At 35.7% G+C, this 20,711-nt stretch overlaps 2 protein-coding genes and 1 long non-coding RNA gene across 10 annotated transcripts in view; 1 reads left to right on the top strand and 2 right to left on the bottom strand.

Annotated features, from left to right (window-relative positions):
* The window catches only part of LOC114521066 (coiled-coil domain-containing protein 96-like), a 36,424-nt gene extending 32,013 nt beyond the window's left edge, over positions 1–4,411 (bottom strand). The window contains exons 1-4 of one of the 2 annotated variants that reach the window (XM_028541456.1): positions 4,260–4,411; positions 3,864–3,915; positions 3,536–3,687; positions 3,185–3,288 (exon numbers count right to left, since the gene is read on the bottom strand). In XM_028541456.1, the coding sequence (XP_028397257.1) occupies positions 3,555–3,687; positions 3,864–3,915; positions 4,260–4,362 (288 nt within the window). In that variant the 5' untranslated portion in view covers positions 4,363–4,411 and the 3' untranslated portion in view covers positions 3,185–3,288; positions 3,536–3,554. Of the gene's footprint in view, positions 1–3,184; positions 3,289–3,535; positions 3,688–3,863; positions 3,916–4,259 lie in introns of those variants that run through there. The other variant, XM_028541457.1, reaches the window with a different exon arrangement.
* A 1,292-nt stretch (positions 4,412–5,703) lies between these two features.
* Positions 5,704–15,109, bottom strand: LOC114521113 (protein PAT1 homolog 1-like). Of its 5 annotated transcripts, none has more exons than XM_028541530.1 (10): positions 14,888–15,109; positions 14,659–14,772; positions 13,750–13,921; positions 13,265–13,446; positions 12,626–12,761; positions 12,399–12,496; positions 11,826–11,882; positions 10,992–11,068; positions 10,760–10,846; positions 5,704–6,117 (listed from the first exon to the last, which is right to left on the bottom strand). In XM_028541530.1, exons 5-10 carry the CDS (start codon positions 12,702–12,704, stop codon positions 6,090–6,092), a joined length of 426 nt encoding a protein of 141 aa, XP_028397331.1. In that variant the 5' UTR covers positions 12,705–12,761; positions 13,265–13,446; positions 13,750–13,921; positions 14,659–14,772; positions 14,888–15,109; the 3' UTR covers positions 5,704–6,089. The 5 variants fall into 5 exon arrangements, 4 of the variants coding, with proteins under 4 accessions (XP_028397331.1, XP_028397335.1, XP_028397333.1 ...); XR_003686756.1 differs by lacking the exon at positions 5,704–6,117 and adding exons at positions 8,573–9,093; positions 9,469–10,031 and having other exon boundaries at positions 13,750–14,772; positions 14,888–15,106; XM_028541532.1 differs by lacking the exon at positions 5,704–6,117 and adding an exon at positions 8,577–9,093 and having other exon boundaries at positions 13,750–14,772; positions 14,888–15,108.
* Positions 15,110–16,283: 1,174 nt separating this feature from the next.
* On the top strand, positions 16,284–18,622 carry LOC114521117. Of its 3 annotated transcripts, none has more exons than XR_003686768.1 (4): positions 16,284–16,780; positions 17,060–17,143; positions 17,751–17,829; positions 17,973–18,141. It is a non-coding gene; the product is annotated as an uncharacterized LOC114521117 (long non-coding RNA). The 3 variants fall into 3 exon arrangements; XR_003686769.1 differs by lacking the exon at positions 16,284–16,780 and adding an exon at positions 18,528–18,622 and having other exon boundaries at positions 16,988–17,143; positions 17,973–18,124; XR_003686767.1 differs by lacking the exon at positions 16,284–16,780 and having other exon boundaries at positions 16,991–17,143.
* The last annotated feature ends 2,089 nt before the right edge of the window (positions 18,623–20,711 follow it).

Raw genomic sequence — 20,711 nt, forward strand, 5'->3', positions numbered from 1 at the left:
CTTGTCTAAAAAGGTAAATTGAAATCGAGGTTTCACGTTTTCGTTTTGACGATTGGTAGGGTAGGTTTGGCCAAACTTGCTGTTAAACAAAAAACTTAGCAGTGAGCACTAATAGTACTTTTGTCAACAAAATACTAAGAAGTTATACTATAGTAAAACCTCATTCAATTCATACATCGATTAATACATTGGATTTTCTAGCATGATAAACATGTCATGATACTTCACATATTGCTTTGCATACAAACCATGTTACTCCATAACATTCGTAGCGGCCGGATGAAGATATTCGTAAGCGAAAAACGAAATAGCGTGCGCTGGCTTTGGCATTTTATATCTTCTTGGCATAGCGTGCTTTGAAAATCTGCTTTTGTGACGTAACAGCCGAAGAAAAGCACGATAAACATAACAATTAATAGCAAACAAACGGCTTCATAAGACTGGCCTAATAAATCTCGACTGATCAAATATTTTTAACAAGCTAGGTTAATAATCACTGCCAAAACTACCAAACGTGCGATTATAAAACGTAGCTAGTTTATGATAAGGGCTTGCAAACCGGAAACCCTTCCCTGTATGTCAGTTAAGGTCTAAAGAGGAAGAAGGAGGGCTGTACAACCAAAGCAAAGTGTAGAATGGCTCTTCGCTAAAAGAGCTGTTATAGCGAAAGGTAAAACCAGCAATATGAAATGCTGTTTATGTTGTAATGCTATCGATTTTTACACCCAAGATTTAATGTGAAGTTTACAAAATTTTGCCCATTTTTCTTTAGAATTTGAGATACCTTTAATCGCACCATCTTCAGTAACCTACAAGGTGTCTCAAAAAATACGATTTAGTTGCTACATAGCAAGGAGGACGAGTTCTTAAGCTTCATTCAATACCTAAACTACCAATCAATAACCATCCATTTTTCCATCACTGGGAAATGAGTGGACATTCGATCCTGAATGGCGCATGCACGCATGTATCAATCTCCTAATGAATTCAAATCTTCTTCGTCTTGTTTTCTTTTGGACAAGTTTGTATTTTATTAAAAAGTAAAAAAGTTAAGTATTTGACCACTTCTTGCTGGTATGAAATAAAAAATGTATACCATTTGAGAAACCGCTCTTTCTTACCGCGTAAAGAATAAATAATTGTGAATTCAATAATATCCTGACCTAGCTGGGGCCGGTTGGATCAAGCCCGTTTAGCTTAAACGGTGGATATTAAGTTCAAAATAGAAAGCAAGTCTATCGTTTTATTCCACAAACAAACTAAATGTTTTTAACCTTAATACAAAGATACTGTTTACAACTACATATTCAGTGCATAATATTCAAGTTGACTCATTCCGGAGAGTTGTAAGAGACTAACAACTTACGAAAACCGGAAGTTAAATTATAAACCTGTTAGTGAAAATATCAAGGGTTACGAACTTCTAATTCTTCACAAACCAAACTTTGTGAAAGTTTCTTGATCAGTTATTTGTTGCATTCGGAATCCCTTTTCCCAAACAGTATACCATGCAGACATGCGTGTGTAGCCTTCGCGAAGCTAAATAGAGCGATCTATAGCAATTAATTTTTAAATACTTTAGTCGATCTAGGAGCAAAATTCTCCTGTAGCCAATTTTTTTATGCTTGATTGAATGATCAGATCATCATTGATTAATTTATTCAAAATAAATTCGTTGCTAAAGTTGAGTCGCGCGAATAGTTAAAAAAATTGTTAGAGAATTTTAATTACACGTAAGAAATTGTTGAAAGGAGACTTGGCAATGATTTTACTACACTACGATTTTCCCTTTACTTCAACTGTATAGTTTTGCTAATTGCCTCCATATAAGCTGTAAGATGTTCTTTGCTATCAGTGATAAGTGATTCAGTTTCCTGTAACTGAAAAGAGTGTTTCCACGAAAAATTTTTGGTCGTGAGTTATTCTTTGTTGATTGATTTGATTTGGTACTAATCTAGTACATCCGGTAAACCGTAAAAATATATAATATACTGTAGTTTATGATAAAGTATACAGGATTACGCAGGTTATGAAATCTTAAAGAGGATGATCTTGTAGAAAATAGGTCAACAAACTTGCAAATGAGTGTGATGAATTTGCTGAAAGGGTCTTGTAGCCTTGCAGTCCACAAAAATCCAAAATGCTTTAAAAATACTGGGATACATCTTGCATTAAAACGAAGGACCATTGTTTTTTACTCCAGGATTTCAAAAGACTTTGCCTTTCAAAAATTAGGCGAGATATACTTGAGAGTGGAGAATATCAGGTGAAGTCGTGAAAGTTGTATATGTATGATAAGTGTAGAGCGATCGAGTGCAATTGCATGCTAGCTTGCTCAAATTATTGGCCTCTGCTAAAAGTCCCTCAAGATTATAATGGAAAGAATGAAAATGTATTTCTTTTAATATCACGCATACGAATAAAGAAAGAACAAAGATGAGGTTGCCAGGCAACAAATCGGTAACACGGCTTTACCACTTGAAGCTGGAAGGAACTAAATTTGTGGCGATATAAAGAAAAAAAACTGAACGTCAGAATTTTTTAGAAATATTTATATCTCCGTTGATCGTGGCGTTTGGCGCAATAATTTTAAGTATTTCCCCCCTTCACTCCCCCTTCCCTGGCTGCCATGCCGCTCATTACTGCTTTTAGTATTAGTAGCTATTTAGCATATTTATTTGGTAATGAAGTCAGTAGAGGTATTAACTTGCCTCAAAAGATCTTTTGAGAAAGATGAATGTAAATCAGTACAGTACAAAAGCAAGGCAAAAGAATAAAGCAATATAATTTTATATATATATATATAGTACTACCCTAACCGCGGAGTCCTGGCTTTTGTGTCATTGACTTGACGTCATTCTAAACTCTAAGGCGTGAGATTGCCTGAAATTCCAGACCAAAGCGGCAAAGCTAAGCCCTGCCAAAGTCCAATTATCATACAAAGATTTCAATTTCAAAGCTAGGCCTGAGACCGGTCTATAAGCTAGCAATGTCACACGCGGCTGTGAATTCTGTGAAAAAACCCTCGCCAAAGCCATATTAAATTAATTGATATACAAGCCAGAAATGAAGGCACCTTCGCAAGCCAGGCATTTCTACCTACAAACTAGGAACGCTGTTCCCTGGTTAATACAGACGCTCACACACACAGAAAAACACGAACGCAAATATCTTCAATGCATTATTTTTATTGATTTTAGATCTACAGGTTACACGTTGTCAAAGATGCATGCAATTAAAGTTGTCAATTATGTTGTCCATTCATTTCAGTGGGTCCAGTCCTTTATCCTGAACAAAAAAGAAAATGGAACATTTAACTTCGTGTGGGTTGAAATCCAAAGCCAAACTAACTGGAATTTATTAACGCACATAAATTCTTCGGCAATTACGAATCACAAGCATAGTTTTTACAAGGATTGAGAATTCCTTGTATTTTATTCTGACAAACAAAGCTGTATTCTTACGCCTATATATGATCACTCATGGTGTTCTAAAAACAATGGGCTTTATAAACTAGGCTTTAGCGTATGCATACTTGAAATCATGTAGCATATTTATCCATAATGTCTGCGACGTCTACCACCATATCTACGTCTACGTCTACCTCCACCGTAACCACCCCTGCGTCTGCGACGTCTGCGTCTGCCATATCCTCGGTAGGCCGAAGGATCTGCTTGAACTTCGTCTCTAAAAAAATCGGGCACAGAGTCAGTTAAAAATTTAGATTTAGAAAAACTGACTATTAATCGAACTTTTCTACCTCTGGCCTGCCCCTTTGCACTAACAAGATACCCCTGTCGTGCAACAAACCCAAAGCAAAGATGAACTAGTGTGTATAACAAGGAATTTAAACTGAAACATACTCTTCGTCGTTGTCGTCTTCATCGTCTTCTTCCAGGGCATTTTCATCATTATCTAGAAACGATTTCAAACATTTAAGTGCAAATATTATTTGCGAACCACATCAAGTCCAAGAGCAATATAGCTGGCTTATTTTTGAGGTTTAGGAACGTCCTTGGGTCTTCTTGGTTGTCTCTGTATTTTAGCGTTTTTCGTCGGATATTCGTTCAATAGCGAGAGTCTAACACTTTAGTAAACAAGATAAATTTTGATTGGCTGCTTCCATGGCTTCGTGACATCGAGTATTGAAAATTTAAAGCTATAAATATGTTCATATCTTCAAGAATAAACAAAACCCTGAAGATTTTATGACAACTAATAGTTCACTATGCTTGTAAAGTGCATGGTAATGATGGTACCTTCTTTCAACTCCTTTTCCAAAGGTTCGTCATCCTCGACTGGTATTGAATATACGACTGCACACAGCAGGCCGAGGGCAAGCAACAAATATAGTGTCCTCATCTCTTCACTTTATTCTTGTTCACTGTCTTCTGACTTTTCTCGTTTTCTTCTTTTCTCACTTCTGATCAAATTGGTTATCAAGCGAAGGTTTTATACCCGCTGCTTATGCTAATTTATAAAGCACTTAGCACTAATTCCTGCTTATCAGCATTTAGTGCCATATTCACTTAGGTCTTTGTAATATTCCAGCTCTTCAATATCAAAAGCCATTACTTTCATTTCCGTATCATTGAAAACCAGGCAATATCGTACAAGCACGTTATTACAATTTCCGTTTTAGGCACACGAGAAAACATTACACAAATGTGTAGATTTTTCTGATGATTTCCATGTGCAGAAAGTAGTGGTAATAAGTACATTATAGTCCAGCAAACTGGACTAGCCTGCTAACATGCGTCAACCCGACTAGCTCACTTTGGAAAGAACAAATTTGTTGCAAAGAAAAATTCTCCTTGTGACTTAAAAAAATTTTCCTTGTGACTTAAGAAGGGCCTACAGTGAACGTTAGCAATGACAGGCGTTAAAATAAAACGAATCCAACATCATTTCAATATAAGTGATTTTCAAATAATGTGAAGGAGCGTTTTTTCCGGAAACGTTCTGTTTAAAAAAGGTTTATTGTGCCGGAGAAACCAGCCCAGCTAGGTCTATGTGAGTAGGTCTTAATTAGAGCAACGAGTGATTAACAGTTTGATTTATTATATGATTTTTAGAGGAGACAAAACTGCACTATTCCAAAACAAATTAATTTCATCATAATATGCAAAGATCGTTTGAGGAAGAAAAGATTCTCAGGAGTGACGATTACCAATTCATTCAACATTATCATGTACACTCCAACTATCACACGTTTTACTCAATAAGTATATAATAATTATAGAATTCGTAACTAGCCATATGCATGGTTAACAAATTATTGACTTTCAATCGTTTTACATGTTTCACAAGTCAAAAAAACAGTGAAATTGCAGATTATGGAAAGACGAGCACCCGTTGTAAGAATTCTGAGGTTTAATCAAGGTCACAGAGAACAACGGGTAATTTTAGAGCGTTTGAAAACCACTCTGCGATGGATAGCGCTACCCAGTTTTTGTGCAACCTGCCGCTGTTGGTTTTTTAACACGACGTGCTTTATTTTGAATACAAATCGATCTTTTTTGGTAACTTCGAGAAGACCATTGCCCAAAACCTCGAAGTTAGATTTTGTTAACATGTTCCTCAGGATGATTAGAAAACCCTTTTAAATTTGACGAAACGTTGAGTTTCATGGTTTATGACCTCATTACGATCACCCCTGCGTAAATCTCAAGATGTCAACAGAAGCACCCCTTTTTTTCTGATTCAAAATACACTTTCTCTATAGACATAAGAGTAAAATTAATAACAAATTTTACAAATCTCTTAAAACAGTTCTTTATTCCTAAGCTAACCTAATCGGGATAATCAAAAATAGGCTAGAGAAAGCATTGCATCATGAATATACCCAAAAGGAAGTAAAATATATGGATGATTAATTTTTGTTCCATCTAGAACCTCTCAAACCCCACACCTTTTTCCGAAGTATATTGCTTATGGAAGTCTAGCCCTCTCTTGTTTCATTGTATTATGTAATATTTGTGGTATAAAGACACACACGTGACATCGTCATATGATTTTTGTTTTTTGAAGCATCACTTCACTTTGCTGTCCAAATTCTTACTCCTTTAACGTTTATTTGAAACTTTGCATCAAATGCTGCATAACGTTAACAACAACCTAAAATAGAAAAAGTACTGACAAAAAATGTTTCTCGACAGTTGTTCGACCAATTTAATGCGGTGAAGTTGTTTGAAGACGCTGCCACGCTACTCCCTGGGTATATATTGGAACTTATTTAAAACCTATTTTTCACAAGTTACTGACAGGAATAGTACTTAACAGTAAGTTCATAACACTCACTCTACAAATTATAACCAACATCATGCATCAATCAAACACTACCAGAGAGCCATTATCATTGTGTTAAAATTACTAATTGGGAATAAAAGATTCGGATTAAACATTTCTACCCCTATTACCTAATACCAGCTACACGAATCATGAAGTTTATTACAATACTTCATGATTCAAGTAATCAAGTGTTTAATACAACATTCTCATTTCGAGCATAAATCAAGTAAGAGAACGCAAATGCAGTCTTAATTACGCAGTTATATATTAGTTTAATACCTTACACTTTGCACATTGCAAAAAAATTGAACATCGATATCTCACATTTTAGTGAACAAACCCACATCGTCTACATCATTACGGACATACGTACTTTGCACATTGCAAAAAAATTGAACATCGATATCTTTCACATTTTAGTGAGCAAACCCACATCGTCTACATCATTACGGACATACGTACTTTAATATTGAATTCAAACAATGATTAAGCAAAACAAACTCCGAATAACATTGTTTTGCAAACTCATTATTTCAGTTTTTAAAGTTAGGTTGAGTGAAGTGGCGTCAAAGATGAGATAGTATAAAATGTCAAACTATTTAAAATAGGAGAAATAATGTCTACAGAAAAATCACAAATTCATAACGAAGATTTGAGACCACTATTGCAATGACAGCTTATATCTGAACTTAATATGAAGCTCGCATGCATGCATGCCCGTCAGTTCGACAACACGTGGGTCGCAGGGTTTGGACCACAATGAACTTTGTGCTACTCTTGTGAACGAATATAGAGCAAAGCGGATGATGTTATATTGCCTTTGTGCTTGACAATAATTTTCAAGTGTCCTTCAAACTTGAAAATCTTTCACGCACCCATTTAGGTCACCGAAGGTTTTGAATTCGGTCAATAGTGTCGAGTATACTCCCTAATCTAAAGCAATAAATACATTGTCTACCTTTTCGATCGAGTTACAACTATTTTGTCTTGTAAAAAACAGTTGACGTAGAATAAAACCTTTTTTTGTTAATCTATACTAAAAAGGAGTTTTCAGAACACTTTGGTTGCACATGCACCAAGCAATAATCAACCAGAATAAAAATATTGCTTATATAGCGTTACCGTTAGATTCCGATTAGCACTTGCTTGAATGAAAGCATTTTAAAAAGCTTATAGTTTATTCCTTGAGTTGGCATTATTTTTAAGTACACTTCGACTTTCGCAAACGCTTTAGCTACTGCACTTAAACTGTTTCCATACCGACTGGTAAAGTGTAAAACGTTTTTTGGACATCAAAATAAATAATGTTTCCACTGAATGTCAGTCTTTGTACGAAAACTTATTGACGTTCAACTTCTACGCCCTATTTAGTTCCTTTTTGGTCTAATACCAAGCTACTATATCCAATGCAAATATAAAATCTCTACGAGTTTGTTATGTGGGCACATAGAAGTTGGAAAGTATCAAAGTATCGTATAATTATATCGTTGGAGGAAACTCAAGCGCAAACAGAAACAACGAATAAAGACCGACAGAAACGGCGGTAAACACCTGAGGCAAGGGCACAAAGAATAAACGAAAATTGTTCTAAACTTCAAGATTGAAACTATTATCCGCCATCTCTCGGTCAGTACAAGCCGAATATGACTGTGCGTATTCTTTACATACAATTTTTATCACTATACTAGCTATCCTGTCAAAGTAGTATCAGTAGAAGCCTAGGTGGTCGTCAATAAACACCATCTTTGATAAAAATTATTATCCCACCAAATTTGTAGGATGTTTCCACGAATGTTTAAGAGGAGGCAAAGTAAGAAGTATTTTGAATCGGCAAACCGATTCCAGCAGTGAACGATTGGAGCTAAACCACAATAAACATGCATGCAGTGGTATCTACAATATTGGGCATGAGCATTCTCAGTGGGTCAGTTCCACGTTTTAAATTAAGAATTTTTAAATTCTAAAAGAATTTCTCTTAAAAACCTTTAACTGACCATTTTTAGGTTTCAGGACTACCAATTTTGCAATTAGAAACGCTCATTTCACAAAAACATACACTCATGCAAAACGGACAAATCTCCAGAAGATTTGGCTAACAAATTCACAGGGGTTGGTAATCAATGCTTTGCAGTTTGAAATTGTCGCTAAACTAAGATTTTTTGAATCCCTTTTGTGGATTATTTTGCCTTTTATTATTGTTGTGGCCTGATCTAACCTAAATAAAAAAAACACAATAAAAAGTAACAAACCAAGCAAACTTGAGAACATTTTATGTCCGGTATATTTTTTAATCAGCTTTGCAATACATGTACAATCAGAAAAATTCTTTGCAGCAAGAGTATATTCGTGTTTCGTATAAACTAAGCTATTGTAATCAAATAGTAGAGAATCAAAAGTTAGCTGAACTGCAAATCACTCAGCAATGATAGTACGATGTGTAAGAACAAAATTGGATAACTATTCCATATCCGAAGGTTCTGCCACCACTCTTACTGGTGTCAGGAAACACGCCAAAATGTTCGTCTCTGTTTCTTTTGTCTTCAGTGTCCCACTGCAAGTATCCAGTATGAGGTCCAAGATAACCAGATTGAGGAGGATGACACTTTCCTTTGTATCGCATTAATATCATTTCGGAACATTTGGGAAGACCATAAAGACGGTTGATTCGATTAAAAGATTGCTTTACGGCATCATTACGACAGCAGAAGTAAATTTTAGTGTCACGACCATACCATTCATCTGGAAGGACCCCACTACGACTGTTTAAATTCTGATCATCTTCATTATCCCAGTAATGATATCCTTTATTCGAGAGGTAGAAAAACTGTTAACTGTGTAGAAGCATTTTTATATGGCAACAGAGATTAGCTTATTTAGTTTGCGGTTATAGCGTTCTTATATCGACACGACCAAAACTGCCCGAGTTATCGTCTTTTAAAAATTGTTGCTCGAAATCAAATTTTTCCGCCGATGGGAATTCGAAGTGAGACCTCCAGACAAAAGAAAATGCAAATTTAATCAATAAATGTTCGTTGTTCCGTGCTTAATTGAGGCATTGTGTTCTTCAAAGCTGTCGTTGAACATGAATAAGCAGAATTTTTGCGAAAATTTGTATTTTAGTTTTCAGTAATAATTAGATTTTAAAGCCCTTTAGGACTAATTTTCAATAAAACAAACCTCCAATTTCCATCGGCGGGAGATTGTGATTTTTATGAACTTTTTTTGTCGAACCAGTACTCCTTTACTTTTCAACTAAATGACACGTGCAACGTGTCATTTGAAAGAGAAATAAATGAACTTCACAATGGTGGAAAAATCAACCAAATTTGTCAAACATATTTTGCATTATTACACGCAAAATTTAGATTCGAATTTTTTTATACACCCTGTATATCAATGGTTGCATGTAAGAGATGTTATATATAGCAAATCCTCTAGGACAACGGCCACCATATCTGAAAATGCAATACGCTCCTTCGGGCCATGTCTTTCTGGTAGAAGGGAAGTTTGGCCGAGTTTTGCAGATAAATCCCCATCTGAGATTATTGCAATAATTCGAAATGTACGGAACCCAGCCATAGCGTCTTGCATCGCAATACGCATTTTTGTCGTCATCTTCAACGTCGTGTTTTCTGTAGCCATTTCGACCAACCTGATGGACACGCTCGGTTTGAAGGCATTGGAAGACAATACCCACCATCAGGCCAAGATGCTTTACTAAGGCCAAGAATTAACAGGGTCTTCAATAGAGAGATAGAAAACATTTTCAGGTGTAAACCAGCTACTTGATGTGGTCGGTAAAAAGCGTTTGAAATCAGTTGTGCTTTTCATGTCTTATATTTTACTTGGACGAGCTCATTAACAAAAATTGTTTACATCCGTTTTAGCAATTGTATGGAGGAAACTACAGCATGCAGGTCAAAACAATGTGAATAGCCAAATTTATTTCATTGTTTGATATAATTAATGTTTACACTACAGGGTGAGTCAGAAAAAAGTCCCCTCTATTGAAATCAAGCCTTTGTTAGAATCTGATTGCCTTAATATTATGATAAACCCAATTGAAAGCAAGACGCTTTATTTGAATGCCTCAACCTAATAACTATGCTATTTACACACTACTGCGTTGATCATGCATTCAAATCAACAAAGGCTTCATTTCAATAGGGGGTACTTTTTTTTTACTCACCCTGTACAGTATAAAAGGACTCCGCTACGACTGTTTACATTATTATCATCTTCATCATCCCAATAATGATATCCTTTATCCGAGAGGTATAAAAACTGTTTTAACTAGGTAGATGCAGGAATTACAACGAACTAAGCACTTTAGGGGGAAGGAACCAGTAATCACTGTCGTTAGGTCACCATATCAACGATTTAGCCGAGTGTTTCCTACTAGGTTCCAGCTATGCAAAGTTCACCACGGTTTGCTAACAAAAACTTGCGGCAATAAAAATGGACTTACTTCTTATTAGAGTCTTTTGATGGCGTTAAATTCACCAAGTCAAAGCAACGTTGGCACAATCTTTCACGTCTCTCACGCAACTGTGGTCTAAACAAGCAGATTTAAATATGATGAAAACTTACAATAATATTTTGTAAAAACTGTAAAAATTGTACTTGCATGTAGCAATCATTATGTTCTCTATGCTTTGGTATTTACTCCAATCCGAGTTAAAATTTTGGCCAAGTCTTACCTCACGTCTTGTGGTACTTGAAGAACTATACACACTGTACGTTCTAAGTCCTCTATTGGTAGAATTTGATCAAAGCCCTAGAGCGAAAATGAAACACCGTTAACTGTGGGTGAACACGTAACTATACAGTGACCTCTGCAAGACTGGGGCCGGTTGTATCAAGGCCGGACGCCGCTATCCACCGGATCGTCAATTTTTCATACCTGCCATAAAAAGGATTGAAAAGCTTTACTCCACGGATATAAATCACATAACTTTATTTAATAAAAGAAACGTCAGTTAATAACTAATATATAAGATTTAATCCAGGTTATAATGAACAACGGACAGTTTTAGTTTCAAAAAATCACTATCAGGTGGATAGCGCTATCCGGCTTTGATACAACCGGCCCTTGGAACGCTATAATCTACAGACAGTGCAGAGATACAAAAAGAGTTCAATCTTCCCCCCGAGCAGGATTTCAAGTTTTGAAAACATTCCTAAAAATGAAGTCACGTCACTGAGTCAAGTGCCAACCAGCATGATGACGTAATATTTGTTTTTTTTGGTACATTCATGTGATGTGGTACCCGTGTAACCGCAGCTTTTTGCAACTCTGAGACAATAGAGTATGATTGGATGAAGCTAATCACAACAATAAGTTTTTGAGACAAGTAGGAACCGCGGGCAAAACACCTCTATATTGCAGTTCAGGTTCAGTACAGGTTCAGTACAAGTAGTGTCATAAAGCAAAGTTATCGTTTCAGCTTACTCATCTATTTAGGGTTCAATAAGTATAGAAAAAAAAGGAGCGTGCTCAAAATGTATATTACAAGAAATTCAAGATACTTTACCTTTTCAATTGTTAAGAGCAATTGGTATTTCTTTTTGGTTTCTTTTAAAGAGCCAACCTATACACGAGAATTGTTGTTTAATATAGATACAATTAAAGTAAGTATATTTAGATGACCTTATGAGGGAAATCCGTTCCAAACTGATAAGCGAAATCTGCTGCGATATTTAACTAATGTGAACACGCATACTTACGAATAAGACTTGGTATGTAAATAAGCTATTTCGGGGATAGTTCCATAAATAGACCTTTTCAGCTTGCATGAAAATTAACCCATTTCAGATATTGTGACCATGGAATAGCCAATAAAACTTAACCATTTCAGGTCTATTGTCAGCACATCACAGAATTTAACTAATCTCTATTCATCATGTTATTTACATGATTATATTAAGGGTAACATTTGAATAATCTTAATAGGCTGCAGATACAATAAAAATTTGGTGCAAAAGCTTTTCAGGTTATTATGTAAAAGTAACTATTGATTGTCTGTATAATGAAGCCCTAACATGCTGTGGAATTCGAGGTGTACAATCGATTTCAATCTGTGAAAGGTTATAACAGAGATACTTACAGGTCCTTTAGGCTTTCCAGAATCATCAACTTGAACGACCTCGCGTGGATGAAATACAGAGCCGACGGAAACTTGACCGAGAGATCCTTCAAACGTGGCTATGAAAGAAAGGTATGGTTAACAATTCACGTACGAGCCACAGAACTATAAAAAAACACCAAATTTTGTTGGTGTTTGGTGTGCTAACTTATATCATGTCGGAGCTGTTTGACAAGCAGTATACGTACTTGGTTTGAAGTTGTGATCGCCGTTAGTGACGTGAGGTGAAGTCATCTTTATATCCTTATTAGTATGGTTTGTTTCCATTTCCACTCCAGTTGTACTTTGAGATGTTTCTTTAGTCAAACGACGTCTCTCAAAGGTCTAAGCAAGAACATAATATTACATTACGTGTAACCCTGCAGTGGAAGACAACCCTGCAACAGAATATTTTGTGTTTAGGTCGATAGTATTAACCGTAATAACTAGTAACTACTATCGGAACTCAAAACAAACTTAGGCCCTATATCTTGCCACAACTCTATTTGTGAAGTCATGTGGGATGGCATAGGGAATGAGAAAGTCACCGTTAAAATATTTTAAGAAAAGTCGCGGTTAAAATAATCCTAGGGTCAATCCAAAAGCAGTTCAAAATATGAACAAAGCGATTCCTTTTATTGCGAATGGACATCGCCCACTTTAAGACCCTTCTCTTTTCCCTAAAATCTAGTTAATATGAATTCCCTAGGCCTCTCAGTTGTTCAGATTCTCAATATTTCGATTTACAGAAGGTTCCATAATTTTCACATCCTAATAACATTGAACAATTTTAAAACTCTATAAAAAGAAGAGATGATTAAATGAACCGAAAATAAACAAGAACATACCTGGGTCGGAGTGATAAACAGGTCGGAGGAAGTGTGGTGGTTGAGAAGGCGGTGTGCGGGGGAAAGGGCATCCTATGATTCATCATAGTTGGGTATAACGCCAGAGATTGTGCCTGAGCAACATTTTGAGGAACAGCAGGAATAGGAGGGGGGCCATAGGGACCAGGTGGGTGAATTGGACTCTGAAAGAGAATAGATAGTTGTAGTCACAAAAATATTAATTCTACATATATTCTGCACCATTTATACATCAATTTATATATTCTGCACCAGAACTCTTCGGTTCTGCAAATGTAAAATATTGAAAAATACTTGAATGGCATTCTTATGTATCCAACTGGGAATACTAAGCAATAAAAAACAACACAAATTTGAAATGAATAAATAACTGCAGTTGCACCCTACACTTCACAGGAAACTGCAATCGAAGCAAGTTGTACAGATTTTATGCAAATGAAAACATAATAAGAAACATGCGTTTTTACCCGAGGGTTCATATTAGGAGGGAATCCTGGAGGAGGTCTTGGGTACACAATTCGCAAACGGCTGGAGATGAGGTGGTAACTGATTAACCTGGTGACCAAAACCCATCTTTTCTACATCTTCCACACGTATTGGCTTCGATATTCTTTTCGGAAGGGCAGAAACTATTGCTTCCTTATAGAAAATAAAAAGAACGAATATATGAAACCCTTTCAAACACCTCTTTACAACTTTGTGTGATCTGCAAGCTTTTCTTCAATGTCAATGGAAATTTTTTCATTGTTTGTAGGTGATCCCCAGGAATTGTAAGTTGGAGAAAGCTTGAGAAGTCAAATGTTTATACTGTCTATTGTTCATGAGCCTTTTCTTTAAAAATATAAATCATGAATAGAGAAAAAATAACTCTGGCTATTGCTAACTTGACAGATATTAAGAAGTAATCTTAGAGGCCCTTGGTATGAGTTTTAACCAAATTTTAGGATTATGCATGATCTCTTATTAAGTTCCAAAAGATCTGAAAAGTTAAAGTTTGGCAAAATTGCAATGCCATCAACACACTGCACAATCAATTTGTAAATGATACAGTGCAGTTACTAATAAGTACAAGTCTGGAGTACCAGGTAATGTATTCTCTACTGAGTTCTGTAAATACAGTTTACAAAATGTTCTCACCAAATCAGTCATGTGGTAAGGTGAGTGGTCAGGTGAAACAATGTTGCTACTATGTTTTGGTGAGGTGGGCCATAAAGCCTCTATAGCATGAGCATTTGGGAAAGGTATATGTTAAAAGTGCATATAGTTTGGTTACTTTGGTACAGTATAACTGTACAGTCCGTACAAAAACTATCTAATGGCCGTTTATCTCCACAAGAAATTTTATTATAAAATATAAAATATCATGATAAACAAACCGAATGATCCTGAGCCAAATGTTTTCCATCATTCAATGAGTCTAAATTTTCGTTTTCTTCCAGGGGCATGGGGAAAAGCATATTCGATTTGAATGAAATTTTGTCCGAATAAGCCTAGAAACAAGCAAAAATTGTTGTTATACGACGATTATAGTAACGATCGCCAACTTCTAATATTCTCACTTGATTTGCGTCGATAAGTGAGGTAAAAAAGGGCAATAATTTATACCTGTTTGCCGTGTTCGGCCAACTTTGATGAACTAGAGTCCGCCATCTTGCACGAAAAGGAAAGTGGGTTCCAGACTTCCAATGCACTTGGCCTGTTTGCCTCTTTCGTCAATCTCATTCCCCAGATGCACCTTAGAAACTATTTTCCAACAATATTTGAATACGGTTATACAGGTTGTCTCAAAAAAAACGCAACCACTTAAATATGCAAGAACATTATTAATACAGCTCTAAAGCGCAATAGATAAACACCTCTGGGAATTGAAAATGGCTTTTAATCCTTCATTAAAAATGCTAAAAGCATAGTAAACTATGGTGCAAACCCGAACAATATTAATACCATTGCACATTTAAGCCTTTTTTTTGAGACAACCCAGTATATACGAGTGATATTCATATATTCATGTTTATATATGTATGAGCAATAGCATAAAAAAGAAATCAGTCGGGTATAACACAAATATATGAACATGCATCCCCCTCAATTAGCTTCTAGCTACGGCCCTGATTTTACTATAAATGTGTATCTCTATTTGGTAAAATTTTTAATAGAAAATTCAAATCTTTTGTATGTACATACAGGGTGTCCCAAAAAACCCGAAAACTTTTGAAATCACCCATAACAATACAATTGTAAGAGTTTGAATGCCTAAGAACTCTGTTGGGACCCACAGGTGTATAAATGTTTACCATACGCATTTTTATGCATGCATATGATGCAGTAAAATTTCCTGTATGCAAAAATGATATTTACAATTTACAAATATGGATAACAATATTTAAATGTGTATATCAAGCACCATGACCTGCGACATGTCCCCTTTCTCTAGCAACACAAAGCATTTAGCAGTTTATAAGTTGCATTAAATCCCCAAGGGCTAAAATTCGTGAACACGGCATTCAAATTTTATCAATGACTGATTTCAATAGTTTTCAATTTTTTTGGGACACCCTGTGGTTTTTTTGGAACCACTTAAATATGCAGAACATTAATACAGCTCTAAAGCGCAATAGATAAGCACCTCTGGGAATTGAAAATACCACCAGTTTTTGTTTCATATCCTATGCACAGCACATATTAAAAACCTTGGAAATTAAGTTTAACAACAAAACAGAAACATAATATCACTGATTATTTAAAACAAATTAATGCTGGTTTCCTAACACTATATAGTAGCAGTTTTCATGTCACGTCCGCGTCGTAGATTTTGTGTATCTTAAACTCGCTAATAGCTCTCGTGTGCGGTGGGCTTAATAACTCCTCTCACGCAAGACCACTGAATATGCATGGCTATACAGGGTGTCCCAAAAAAAAACGCAACCGCTTAAATATGCAAGAATATTAATATTGTTCGGGTTTGCACCATAGTTCAGCTAAAATGACTTTTAGCATTGTAAATGAAGGATTTGGTGGTATTTTTGTAAAGAGTGATTGTTGTACAACTTAGGTAGAATTTTTCTCGAATCAGTCGCGTAGCCAGCTTGACAAATCTAGAATCGCTATATGGACTGATTTACGGGCATTACAACTATTTATTCCATTAGAAATTCATTGTTCTCACAGTCAATGAATATTAACATGTAAAGTAGGAGATTTTCAATGGTCGGGTTTGCCACGGATGCCTTGCACGCTACTATGGCGAATATGGCAATTACATATAGGTCATAATTGTATCAACACCGCAGCTATATTAATAAGCTGGAATTGAAAATGCATCTCTGGAAATATATTGTCATTCGTATTTTTAGTTACAACAGTACCCATGCAAGGTTGATTTCCGATGTTTTGATCGGCAAGTTAAAGAATACGCTTCTGTCGTTTTGTGGTCGAATATACGCCGGAAAAGCAGAAGCTGCATGCGATCGTGGTTGCAGGGGGTTCATTTAAGCAACAGTAGGCCTTTTTTTTATTTCATCGATAAGATAATCTGTGTTTTAGGCCGCAAATTCATGCAATAATCTTTTATTAAAGAATGAATTAAATTTTTTTCTGTTATAGTTAGTCATTGCGCTCGATTTATACATTATATTGATTTTTTCCTATTTAGTTAAACATGCTAACAATAGACAGACTGTTCTTGAGCTTTAGCCCAATGCAAAGATGACATATATTCATTGACTGCTAGGCAAATTTGAAATGATATTTTTAACCTCGCAACGATTTTACATATAGCTGAGGAAACCGGGCTTCTGCTCATTTCACTTCACGGGCAGCACGGAGACTTTTACTGAAGACGGAAAGAAACTGCAACGAAATGTGAGTAAAGCTTCTATCTATTGTTTGATATTTCCATTAATCTTGGCACTCCAATGCATGCATGCATCTAACTATGTTATATAATATCCTTTCAAAGCGATTATTAACGTGAAGGAAAGAGATGAGACTTTGCGATAGGATTACACGGTTATATATAAGCTATATAATAGTGAATTTTTCTTAACTAGAAATACATTAATAAATTTCCACCTTTCTTGTTTTAAATTTACAAGTTAGGTTATGTAATGTGCTATACCGTTTTGATATTTCAAATAGAGTATATATAATAGTCAGGTGGTCGATAAATTACGATAAGAGGTTGCTTGAAGTTGTTTTGCATGTCGAAACGTGGGCGGGTGGGCGTTCAGTGAGTGAATGCATTCCTATAAGACTTTTTCCCATGACGTATTCGGCATGGACGTAATTATATTCCCCCCTTTTTTTTTAAAGTTGGTAAGTAATGTGATCCATATATACATAAACAGGATTAAACAATTTCTGAAAATTCTTCTAGTCTTATACACCGCGGAATAAAGGATCTCATCAAGGAAGGGGCCTTCCGTCTATAAAAAGCGCGCCGAAAGTAATTGTGGTGTTTATCTTTTAGATGGTGATGAAAGGTTTATTGATGATCTGTTTGTTTCTCGTGGTCTTTGAATTTTCGCGGGGAAATGTGATGTCAGGACGTAAGAGCCTTAATGATAAAGGCAGATATCATAAGTATTCGTCATGCAAAATTTTCAGAATAATGGAAATATTTTGTTGTACAAATCATTGCATGTATATCTTCTACTGCAGGCATAACTTTTACAACATCAATTTCTTATAGAAATAACTGATTGCGAAATACATGGTGGATTTTGTATACCTTTCTATCAAAATAGTCCAACCTGCGCAGACTATGGCGCAGTGCCCTACGCATATTCGTGTCTTTTAGGAGCAAACTGTTGCCGCTAAGACTGAAACTAAGATGTGGGACAGGTACACCGCTAAACTTTTTGTAAATAAGTTATTTTTATTTTCACACCAAGAAAATGTTATAGGAGCGCGAGCATGGTGTAGAGATGCTCGTCTCAAGCCTATATAGCTACACGCAAATGGTGTGCGAATGCGATTTAGGGTAACACATCTTTGGTGTTCTCAGTTCTCCAAGACCTTTTTCATGTTAGATTAACACTGCGAGAGGATTGTCATATTTCCCCTGGAATCAGGATTGTTTTTTTACATCAAACATTTCATTTTGAGCGTTTGAATACACTACGTTTCAAATTCATGAAAACCAACACGAAAATTATTATCATTAATAAAAACTTTTTAGCTCTTACTTTCTTCCATTGTTTTTTATAGTCGTCATAATGGTCTTTTCCTTTGTACTTTTCTTTAGGTTGTGAGTTTGTTTTCTAGTTGAAAGTAGTTACAGAACAATCGACGAATGTCATATATATATGCACTATTTATGGTGTTCTGAACTGATTGTAGAAATAGATTGGATGGTACTTTAATAAAAATAACGGGTTGGACTATAAGGTCTATAAGTGTATGCTTGGACTTTTTTTCTATATTTTACGTTAATTAGTCAGTATATTACTTTAACTTTTTATATACTTTTCGCAATATTGAAGTGAATGAGTTTTGGTTTGATTCTGATTTTCCTTAAAGTACGCCTAGCGTTCTTTAAAAAGGGGTAATAATTATAATGAACAAGTGACGTGTCATCGTCAACTCTTTATGGCGCTTGCAATGTACAATTAAACATAGGAGAATTAGGTCTAGAGGTCTACGAGAATTAGGAAGTGTAATAGAATTAGGTCTTGAAGCTCTGTCGCATCGGTTATAAATTCTCATTACCAAAGATCGATTGTTTAGACAAATTGTTTTTATATATAAATCAATTTAAATAAGCATACATACGGTAAAAAACTCGACGGAATACTTGTGCGTGACACTCGCGAGTATAACGAGTAGCGCGACTGCACGAGTCCGTATTGGGTATACGAACGGCGAGTTGTTCCAATCAATCGCCAGTAGCGAACATTGGTAAAAGGAACGCAATGTTTAGTTGTGCTCAACTAAATTTTTTTATTTTATCATAAGAGAATAGGTAGTCCTTCACTCGGCCAATCAGCGTTTAGTATTTCCATGCTCTATATCTTATAGTGTCTGAAATTCATCAAATTTCGAGGGCTTCGAAGCATGGGGAAAATGCGCGGGGTTAAAAAAACAATATAAAAACAAGGACAGCGAATCAATTAGTAAGTTTATTGAATCTATTAGTGACTCTATTAAATTCATTATAGCAACTGTATATTATACAAGGTGTCCTAAAAAACCCAAAAACTGTTTAAATCACCTAGTGTTAAAATTCGAATGACTTGTTCGCGAAATTTTGCTTGTGGGGATTAACACAACTTTATTATAATATAAAATGCTAAATAGGCCTACATTTTCTATAGAGTTAAGGACATTCCGAAGGTCATGGTGCTTTAGTTGTAAATTTAAATATTGTTATCTACACGGCACAAATAGAGGTCTCACGTCGCAAATGAAAATCTCAGCGCGCTAAAACAATTCTTGCATGCACGGTTATGCATATTTGTAAAGCGAATAAAAGCGTATTGGCAAGAAAAGTAATTTGTTGGTAGACAAACAAATTATACTGCCATGTCACACTATGAAAATACCTACGTCAAACATTTACACTTGCACGTGGTCCCTATTACTTTGTTATGTGTCATTTCAATTGTTTTGCTTTTTATTGGGGCACCCTGCAGAGTCACTAATGCATGAATTCAATAAAATCGAAACTATATGTACACACACAAAACAGTCCACAGTTTGGAAAGTTATCCAAACACAACGACGTTTTAACCCTGTACACCCTCTGAAGATTTAAATTTTGGTACACTTTCATGCACCATGCGTAAAAATTACATCGACCAGCTTAGAGGTCTCTGTATTTCCTTCCTCAATTATACGCTTTTTCTTTGACCCCATTCTCTCTCGGGTATAAGACGAATATATGAAAATGCATCCCCCGCCCCAAATACGCTTCTAACTACGGCCCTGACTTTAATATAAATGTGTATCTCAATTTGGTAAAATTTTTTATAGAAAGTTTGAAGCTTTTGTAGCCCACCGCACACGAGAGCTAAATTAGCGAGTTTAAGATGCACCAAAATCTACGACGCGGACGTGACATGAAAACTGCTACTATAGTGTTAGGAAACCAGCATTAATTTGTTCTAAATAATGAGTGATATTATGTTTCTGTTTTGTTGTTAAACTTTGTTTCCAAGGTTTTTAATATGTGCTGTGCATAAGATAGGAAACAAAAACTGGTGGTATTTTTGTGAAGAGTGATTGTTGTACAACTTAGGTAGAATTTTTCTCGAATCAGTCGCGTAGCCAGCTTTACAAATCTAAAATCGCTATATGGACAGATTTAAGGGCATTACAACTATTTATTCCATTAGAAATTCATTGTTCTCACAGTCAATGAATATTAACATGTAAAGTAGGAGATTTTCAATGGTTGGGTTTGCCACCGATGCCATGCACGCTACTATGG

The sequence above is a fragment of the Dendronephthya gigantea genome, unplaced genomic scaffold (assembly GCF_004324835.1).
Source record: "Dendronephthya gigantea isolate DGI-Jeju-01 unplaced genomic scaffold, DenGig_1.0 000019F, whole genome shotgun sequence".
In the NCBI taxonomy this organism is placed as follows: Eukaryota; Metazoa; Cnidaria; class Anthozoa; order Malacalcyonacea; family Nephtheidae; genus Dendronephthya; species Dendronephthya gigantea.